General features: G+C 45.8%; 1 protein-coding gene across 1 annotated transcript; it reads right to left on the bottom strand.

The window, feature by feature from the left end:
• Positions 1–6: 6 nt before the first annotated feature.
• Positions 7–8922, bottom strand: LOC133473505 (major histocompatibility complex class I-related gene protein-like; the record flags this gene model as incomplete). Its single annotated transcript, XM_061765164.1, has 6 exons — positions 8910–8922; positions 8641–8774; positions 8376–8584; positions 1416–1711; positions 1013–1291; positions 7–333 (listed from the first exon to the last, which is right to left on the bottom strand). Coding segments are annotated over exons 1-6 (1258 nt in total), but the record flags the coding sequence as incomplete, so codon positions are not given.
• Between the last annotated feature and the right edge of the window lie 612 nt (positions 8923–9534).

Raw genomic sequence — 9534 nt, 5'->3', positions numbered from 1 at the left:
CGCGACGATCTGAGCGTCGGTCACCTCGGATGGGCGCGTTGCTCCGGATGCTTCTTCTCTCCAGCTTGACGACGATGTCGTCCGCCACGCCGGACAGCTGGAACACGCATTCGTAGCGGCCCTCGGCTTCATCGGTCACCTCCGCTTTCAGGTCGGCCGTCATCTGGAAGGTTCCGTCGTGGTTGCGGAGGGTCTCTCCCGTCTCCGCGTCCTCGTGGAGCTCCTCGCCATCCTTCCTCCAAAACAGGGCGGCCACGCTGGGGTAGAAACCCGTCGCGTGGCAGGTGACCGGAGAGGACGGCGTCTTCTGCAGGAGAGACACCGTGGGAAGCTCTGCGGGCCGAGGGAGACGTGGACACCAGGTGAGAGAGGGGCAGAGACGGAGAGAGAGAGTGTGGGAGAGGAGGAAAAGATGGGGAGAATGTGTGAGAGGAACAAAGATGGCAGAATATGTAAGAGGAGAAAAAGGTCGGTGTCGGTGTGAAAAGGATAAAAGATTGAGAGAATGTGTGAGAGGATGAAAAATAGCTAGATGATGTGTGAGAGGAACAAATATGGGAAGAAAACAAGTTGAAGGGACCGTGTGAGGAGAAAGTATGGAGACAATCAATGACAGATTGAAAAGAGAGAGATTGTGTGAGAGGGTGAAAAGATGGAAAGAAGCAAAGATGATGAGAACGTGTGAGAGGGTGAAAAATAGCTAGATGATGTGTGAGAGGAACAAATATGGGAAGAATGTGTAAGAGGAGGAAATATGGAAAGAAAACAAGTTGAAGGGGGCGTGTGAGGAGAAAGTATAGAGACAATCAATGACAGATTGAAAAGAGAGAGATTGTGTGAGAGGGTGAAAAGATGGAGAGAACAAAAGATGGAGAAAACGTGTGAGAAAAGATGGAAAGAAGCAAAGATGATGAGAATGTGTGAGAGAGGAAAGGAGCCAACGAGGAAAGAGTGCAGCTTGTAATGCCAGGAAAGGTCCTGTAGGGGGCGTGCTAACATGAGGTGACTGCACCTGTTCTCATCAGGAAGTCCCTCCCATTGGTCAAATGCTTCTTCAAGTCAGAAGGACAAATCTCAGTGAAGTAGTGCTTCTGGTTTAGATTCCAAAGTTCGTAACTGTCCCACTTGAGTTTGGTGACGAAAGCTTGTGGGTGAGCTGCGATCCATCTCATTGTCTTCACCTCCAACGAGATGAAGTCTTCTCCATTGTAACTGTAGTGTCGCCAACCAACAACCTCATCGGTCTCGTCGTCCCATTCGCAGCCCAACATCCGCTGGAACATGTGAACACCTGAGAGAATGACGTTGAAGAGTGACACCATGTCGAGAGAGAAGGAAACGTGTTTATGAGGAGGAAGAACGTGTACGAGCACATGAAATCGATTTGAATTGTGGAAAGCCGAACGTCAACAAACCTCCAGTTTGGTTGAAGCGCTCTTTGGCAGTTTCGATGTTGACTTTGTAGACCTGCTCACCACCAATACCGATCTGTGTCAGTCTCTCCCAGTAGTGAGGATCATCTGCTGTGATTTTTTTCATCCAGTCCTGTTTGGGTTTTGCTTTCCTGCTCTTGCTGTCGTAGTGCAAAATCGGAACGCCGTCAACATAACCGACCTCAAAGTAGTCTGGGATGTTTGGAATTTGAGACGATGCAGTTTTGAAAAACTTGAGCGTGTGAAGCACTGAAAGAAAAAACAAACAAAAAGGTTGATCTTACTTTTTTGTTTCTTCTTCTTTTCCTTTCGGCTTGTCCCGTTAGGGGTCGCCACAGCGCGTCATCCTTTTCCATGAGAGCCTATCTCCTGCATCCGCCTCTCGAACACCAACTGCCATCATGTCTTCCCTCACGACATCCATCAACCTTCTCTTTGGTCTTCCTCTAGCTCTCTTGCCTGGCAGCTCCATCCTCATCATCCTTCTACCAATATACTCACTCTCTCTCCTCTGGACGTGTCCAAACCATTGAAGTCTGCTCTCTCTAACTTTGTCTCCAAAACATCGAACCTCGGCTGTCCCTCCGATGAGGTCATTTCTAATTTTATCCAACCTGGTCACTCCGAGAGCGAACCTCAACATCTTTATTTCCGCCACCTCCAGCTCTGCTTCCTGTTTTCTCTTCAGTGCCACTGTCTCTAATCCATACATCATGGCTGGCCTCACCACTGTTTTAGAAACTTTGCCCTTCATCCTAGCAGAGACTCTTCTGTCACATAACACACCTGACACCTTCCTCCACCCGTTCCAACCTGCTTGGACCCGTTTCTTCACTTCCTGACCACACTCACCATTGCTCTGGACGGTTGACCCCAAGTATTTAAAGTCCTCTACCCTTGCCATCTCTTCTCCCTGTAGCCTCATTCTTCCCCCACCACCCCTCTCATTCATGCACATATATTCTGTTTTACTTCGGCTAATCTTCATTCCTCTTCTTTCCAGTGCATGCCTCCATCTTTCTAACTGTTCCTCCGGCTGCTCCCTGCTTTCACTGCAGATCACAATGTCATCTGCAAACATCATGGTCCACGGGGATTCCAGTCTAACCTCATCTGTCAGCCTATCCATCACCACTGCAAAAAGGAAGGGGCTCAGGGCTGATCCCTGATGCAGTCCCACGTCCACCTTAAACTCTTCTGTCACACCGACAGCACACCTCACCGCTGTTCTGCTGCCCTCGTACATGTCCTGTATTATTCTAACCTACTTCTCTGCCACTCCAGACTTCCGCATGCAGTACCACAGTTCCTCTCTGGGTACTCTGTCATAGGCTTTCTCTAGATCTACAAAGACACAATGTAGCTCCTTCTGACCTTCTCTGTACTTTTCCATCAACATCCTCAAGGCAAATCATGCATCTGTGGTACTCTTTCTAGGCATGAAACCATACTGTTGCTCGCAAATACTCACTTCTGTCCTGAGTCTAGCCTCCACTACTCTTTCCCATAACTTCATTGTGTGGCTCATCAACTTTATTCCTCTATAGTTGCCACAGCTCTGCACATCACCTTTGTTCTTAAAAATGGGCACCAGTACACTTTTCCTCCATTCCTCAGGCATCTTCTCACGCGCTAGAATTCTATTGAACAAGCTGGTCAAAAACTCCACAGCCACCTCTCCTAGATGCTTCCATACCTCCACAGGAATGTCATCAGGACCAACTGCCTTTCCATTTTTCATTCTCTTTAATGCCTTTCTAACTTCCCCCTTACTAATCATTGCCACTTCCTGGTCCACCACACTTGCCTCTTCTACTCTCCCTTCTCTATCATTTTCCTCATTCATCAACTCCTCGAAGTATTCTTTCCATCTACCTAGCACACTGCTGGCACCAGTCAACATATTTCCATCTCTATCCTTAATCACCCTAACCTGCTGCACATCCTTCCCATCTCTATCCCTCTGTCTGGCCAGCCTGTATAGATCCTTTTCTCCTTCTTTAGTGTCCAACCTGCCATACATGTCATCATATGCCTCTTGTTTTGCCTTTGCCACCTCTACCTTTGCCCTGTGTCGCATCTCAATGTATTCCTTTCGCCTCTCCTCGGTCCTCTCAGTGTCCCACTTCTTCTTAGCTAACCGTTTTCCTTGTATGATTTCCTGTACTGTGAGGTTCCACCACCAAGTCTCCTTCTCTCCTTTCCTGCCAGAAGATGCACCAAGTACTCTCCTGCCTGCTTCTCTGATCACCTTGGCTGCAGTGGTCCAGTCTTCTGGAAGCTCTTCCCGTCCACCGAGAGCCTGTATCACCTCTTCCCGAAAAGCTGCACAACACTCGTCCTGTCTCAGCTTCCACCACATGGTTCTCTTCTCTGCCTTTGTCTTCCTAATTTTCCTCCCCACCACCAGAGTCATCTTACACACCACCATCCATCCTATGCTGTCTAGCCACACTCTCCCCTACCACTACCTTACAGTTGGTAACCTCCTTCAGATTACATCGTCTGCACAAGATGTAATCCACCTGTGTGCTTCTACCTCCGCTCTTGTAGGTCACCCTATGTTCGTGCCTCTTCTGGAAAAAAGTGTTCACTACAGCCATTTGCATCCTTGTTGCAAAGTCTACCACCATCTGTCCCTCCAAGTTCCTTTCCTGGATGCCGTACTTACCCATCACTTCTTCATCACCCTTATTACCTTCACCAACATGTCCATTACAATCTGCACCAATTACGACTCTCTCTCTGTCTGGGATGCTCAGAACTACATCATCTAGCTCCTTCCAGAATTTCTCTTTCACCTCTAGGTCACATCCTACCTGTGGGGCATAGCCACTAATCACATTACACATAACACCCTCAATTTCAAATTTCAGCCTCATCACTCGATCTGATACTCTTTTCACCTCCAAGACATTCTTAGCCAACTCTTCTTTTAAAATAACCCCGACTCCATTTCTCTTCCCATCTACACCATGGTAAAATAATTTAAACCCTGCCCCTAAACTTCTAGCCTTACTGCCTTTCCACCTGGTCTCCTGGACACACAATATATCAACCTTTCTCCTAATCATCATGTCAACCAACTCCCGAGATTTTCCTGTCATAGTCCCAACATTCAAAGTCCCCACATTCAGTTCTAGGCTCTGTGTTTTCCTCTTCTCTTTCTGCCGAAGAACCCGCTTTCCACCTCTTCTTCTTCTTCTTCTTTGACTTCGACTTCGACCCACAGTAGCTGAATTTCCAACAGCGCCCTGCAGGTTGACGGCGCCGGTGGCGGACGTTGTTAACCCGGGCCACGACCGATCTGGTATGGAATTCTTTGGATGAACGCTCATATTTGTTTGGCAAGGTTTTAAGCCGGATGCCCTTCCTGACGCAACCGTCTGCATTTATCCGGGCTTGGGACCGGCCTACAGTTTGCACTGACTTGTGCCCCCCATAGGGCTGCATTAAAAAAAAAAAAAAAAAAAAAAAAAAAAAAAACAACATGGTTGACATTCATTCAAAACCATTTATAGTTGTCCAAATGTGACCCATATGTGATTATCATGTCGATATGTACCACCGTAACTTGTAGGTGGCGAATGAGGTTCTGTTTTATGGCCTTCTGTTGGTATTGCTTCTCAGTCTTTTGGCTAAGACTGCGATTGCCTCCTTGAAGTCTTGACGTCTTGAAGTTTTACACCTTACACGTGGTGTGGCATTGGATTCTTTCTATTTGAGGAGGTTACTGTTTGTGTCTATTTTGTGTTGTGAATTCCTTTTCCAAATGGTGAAGCTTTTCAGGTCAGTTATGAATTAGTTTGTGTACTCTTCCAAATTGTTACTTGTCACACTTTAGTTTTTAGCTTGTAGTGCCTCTACCAAGTCGGCCATCTATGCTGGCATGCGGAAGCATCACAGCATGTGTTTCCTATTTCAGGAAAGGGTGAGACCTTGGTCATGTCCAGATTGGATTTTTCCCAAAAGTTCATTCAACAAACTTTAAAGTTTAAGGCTGAAGCTTTAAATTGTCTATTGATGTAAGTTTCATTTCTGCTTAAACCTTTGTGAATTTTGGTCTCGTTATGAAGATGTGAAGGCCCAGTTTTCTGCATTTAATGTTGAAAAACTGACTGATAATGCGGCTAAAACAGTCATTGTCAGAATGTTTAATGAGACAGTGAATGCAGGTGACATTTGTTTTTGGCTGGGTAGATATTGCACAGTTAAAGGCCAACTTATGAAGTGAGAGATATAGATGGCATTTGGAACTGTCCCTGGCAGGGTCCCCATTCAACAATGGCAAGACCCTCAGGGCTTACAGGGCCTGAAACATCTCCCATCAGTGATAGTCTTGGGAGAAAACCGAGCCTACATTCATTACCAGGGTCAACCCAAGCGTTGCCATAAGTGTGGCAAACATGGCCACCTGGCAGAGGTGTGTCAACAAATCATTTGTGGAAAATGTAGAGAAATTGGACATACATTTGAACAACGTACCAATGGCAGAAAGTGCTATCTGTGTGGAGAATCAAACAATTTCTTCAGAAATTGCCCTAAATCCTTTGCCAACAAGTTGAAAGCTGGGAAGGAAAGGGCGCAGGATAATGAAAATGACATTAACAAACAAATTGAAGGTGAAAGTGGAAACAAAAGCGTGCAAAATCCTCTCGGACCCTCCACATCCCGGTCACCGGCTCTTCCAGCTCCTTCCCTCAGGTCGGCGCTACCGATCAATGCAAACTAGAACTAGCAGACATTCCAACAGCTTCTTCCCTCTTGCAATCAACTTCTTAAACACCTAACCTACAATTCCCTTACAACATGCTGGCAATTTTTTGACTTGAGTTTGTTGTCACATTTCTGCGGGGCCAATTATACATTACTCGTGCACTCACTGTAGTTGTCTCGCCACGAAGCACTATTTGCATATCTGTGTCCCAGATTATCGCACTACTCGCTTGAAGTCTCGGCGCCCTTTGCACAATGGTCATTGCACCGGACTCTTGCAATATTAGTCTTTCGAACTGCTCTAAGTGCTAGTGGACTCTGCATCTTTTTGCACAATTGTCAAAAATTTATGTACCGGCATTACCAGATAACTAGCAACCCTTTTCTTGCTCAGTGACTGTTTTTTGTCAATGTCTTTATGTCTCAAAAGTGTTCTCTGTCAATTGACTGTCTGTTGTCGTACAAGAGCAGCTCCAACTACCGGAGACAAATTCCTTGTGTTTTTTGGACATACTTGGCAAATAAAGATGATTCTGATTCTGACATGCCGACGCTTCATAATGATTGATTTACTCTGACGCCATCGAGAGGTCAAAATGTAGAACTGCTTAATTTCCACTCAAGCACCATCACGTAGACAAATACAGTAGACACCCAAGGGAGTAGAGACCACCATGAAACACAGTATTAGAAATAGGAATGTGCTTGTTACTTTGTAGTGGTTCTAAATAAATAAGGAGAATTAAAACATTGATATGTTTCATTGTTTTTTCATTTAAAAAAAAAGTTTTTTCCAAGGTAGTTGGACGGAGGCGGTTCCGTTTTTTTGTAATGATTTCTCCTCCTTTATAAAAAATCAGCTCACAGATGATGCTGGTGTCGAAAGATAAGTGAGAGCCAGTTTGAATAAATTAGGGAAATTATTTTTTTGCAGTTTCCAATAGTGCAGTGGCTCTTCCTGTCTGTCGATGTTCGGTTCTGCGAAGTATTTCTGAACTTCAATTGTAACAATCAGTGTCACAAATGTAGATGGGGTTTTACTATTTTGTATGGATTTGTCCAAGCGCTGCCACAGTTTGCTTCCTGAGAGAGAAAAACAGTCTTTAAGCCACTATATAAAACAGAAACATTCATGTACCACGTACATTTCCTAGTATTTGTGGCTGTAAAGCTTCAGATGATGCTGGAGTTGAAGTTGATGCTGAAATTGATGCTGACGCTGATGTTGATGCTTATGTTGACGCTGATACTGAGGGAGAAGTGTGTCTTATAGCACATTCTGATGTAAGTCTTCTCTCTGCCTCTGCGGATTTATGTGGACTGAGGAAACCAAGTTTTGTAAATGTGGGATTCCAACATGGTGCTTAGTGACAAGATACTTTGAGATTGCAAATAGAACAGTTTTTCTCTTAATAATTTATTCAGACATCCCACTAATGTGATTCCCTCTGGAGTGGACATATTTATCATTTCTTCTTTTTCTAGTGCAGCGTGAACCATGGTCAGCATTGGTATGACCTTAGACCCCAACACACAGTTTTCCTCTGACAACTCAATTGTTGCATCATTGAATGGTGCCAGAACCTTCAATGAATCAGAAATTATGTTGAGCTGCTGGGAGGAGACAGGAGCAATGTCCGTACTCAAGCCAGCCAGGGGAGCAGCAACTGGCTCCCTTTCATCAAAACGTCTCTGCAGCATGTTGTAGGAACTATTCCATCGTGTTTCCACTTCCTGGATAAGCTTCAGCGTAGGCCGACCTATTTGCCTTTGAACCTGCGAAGGTCTCTCCTACAAGTAAAGCAAAATTATTATTATTATTATGCGTACATACACATGAGTCTGATGGAGAGACAAAGATGAAGAAGAAATTACCTTTGCTGTAGTGCTGCTGTTAAAGTACCCAACAATCTTCCTGCTTTTGTATCTTATTTATGATAGCTCTTCATTCACAGAGAGTGCTTTTTTGACAATCAAATTTAACGTATGTGCCACGCAGATGGCATGCTTAACTACCATCTCTGTCGCACACGCAGCCATATTGGCAGCTCCGTCTGTGACTAGGCACGTGATCTTGTCACTGATGCCCCACTGTAGAAGAAGGTCTTATAAAAGGTGTTTAAAATTCTATACTGTAATAATTAAAAGGTCAGTTAGTATAAAAAGTCTTCATTGTCATTTGTGCAGGCTTGCAGTCTTTCCTTACTAAATGGGGCATCATCTCACACTCCCAAACAGCGTGGTCCAGGATCCTGCCATGGTGCCCAGCAACGGTCGCCAGCGTTCTCACTCCTTCCCAACTGCCTCTCCCGTAGAGCCTGGTCATCGCTGCCTAGACCTTTTCCGTGCAGCTCCGGTTCCCTCCTCCGGGTGGGCACAGACGACTGTTCTTGGTGGCTGTGTCCTTGGCTTGCCGCATGAAGCTTTGATAGTTGCTGCAGCCATCCGGAGCACAGCCACAGGGGGTGGGGGTCTGTCTGTGCCTCCTTACTAGAAAGTTTCTGGAGATCCAGATGGCGTCTTTGATGGCGGCAATGGTGAGCCACTGCTTCTCAAAATCTTTCTTCGTCTTCCCGGACTGGCTCACCCCATAGAGCACAAAATGTGCAATTAGGACGTCCCTTGCTGGTAAGTCCGGGAATTGCAGGTGGCCGGCTGTCGCCCACAGGTCTACGGCAGCGCTGCACTCCCACAGTAGACGCCTCACCGACTCAGGGGCGCCACAACCTGGTTGAGGTCAGGTTGCGTGCGCCGACATACCTCGGGAGGGCATAATGGCCCTGACTGGGAGAATCTTATGGGCGACCATCCATGACAGGTCCCGAAGTCTGTTTGGGAGAGCAGGATGGTTAACGTTGCGCTAAACGGTTGTGGGCTCACCAAATGCAAGCCCACACACTGGACTGACTGTATTCCACTCCTGAGCAGCAGAGATGAGAGATGTCAGATTTTTTTAAAACATGACAGTTTTCATTTTCCAATTCAAGTTTTGTTTAAAAAATCTTCATAAAAGCATATGCTGGTGGGAGATTAAAAGACACAGGAAATCTTTGGTCTATTGGGAGCAACTTCAGTTTGCGAAGGCATGAGCACATCCAGAACCGTGCCATTGCTCGGCTTTTGGGAGTGGTGGATGGACCCAATGCGTTTCGGAGATGGAGGGATGTGTTTCTGCTCCCCAGGAATATCTAGAAGTCCGGTACACATTTTCCTCCCTTTTCTTTTGGCTTCTTTTGAATTTCCCTCCTCAATCGCTCCCGCTTGGAGCCCAAGAGGAAGTAATAAATGGCACGGGCCAAATGTAAAAGCACATTTCTTGTTGGGGTAAAAACAGAAGCAATTAATAAAAGCAGGGGTAAAATCATTGCTTTTATAATTAAAACCT

Source organism: Phyllopteryx taeniolatus, unplaced genomic scaffold (assembly GCF_024500385.1).
Source record: "Phyllopteryx taeniolatus isolate TA_2022b unplaced genomic scaffold, UOR_Ptae_1.2 contig_266, whole genome shotgun sequence".
Lineage (NCBI taxonomy): Eukaryota > Metazoa > Chordata > Actinopteri > Syngnathiformes > Syngnathidae > Phyllopteryx > Phyllopteryx taeniolatus.
This window is presented reverse-complemented; position numbering and strand designations above follow the sequence as displayed.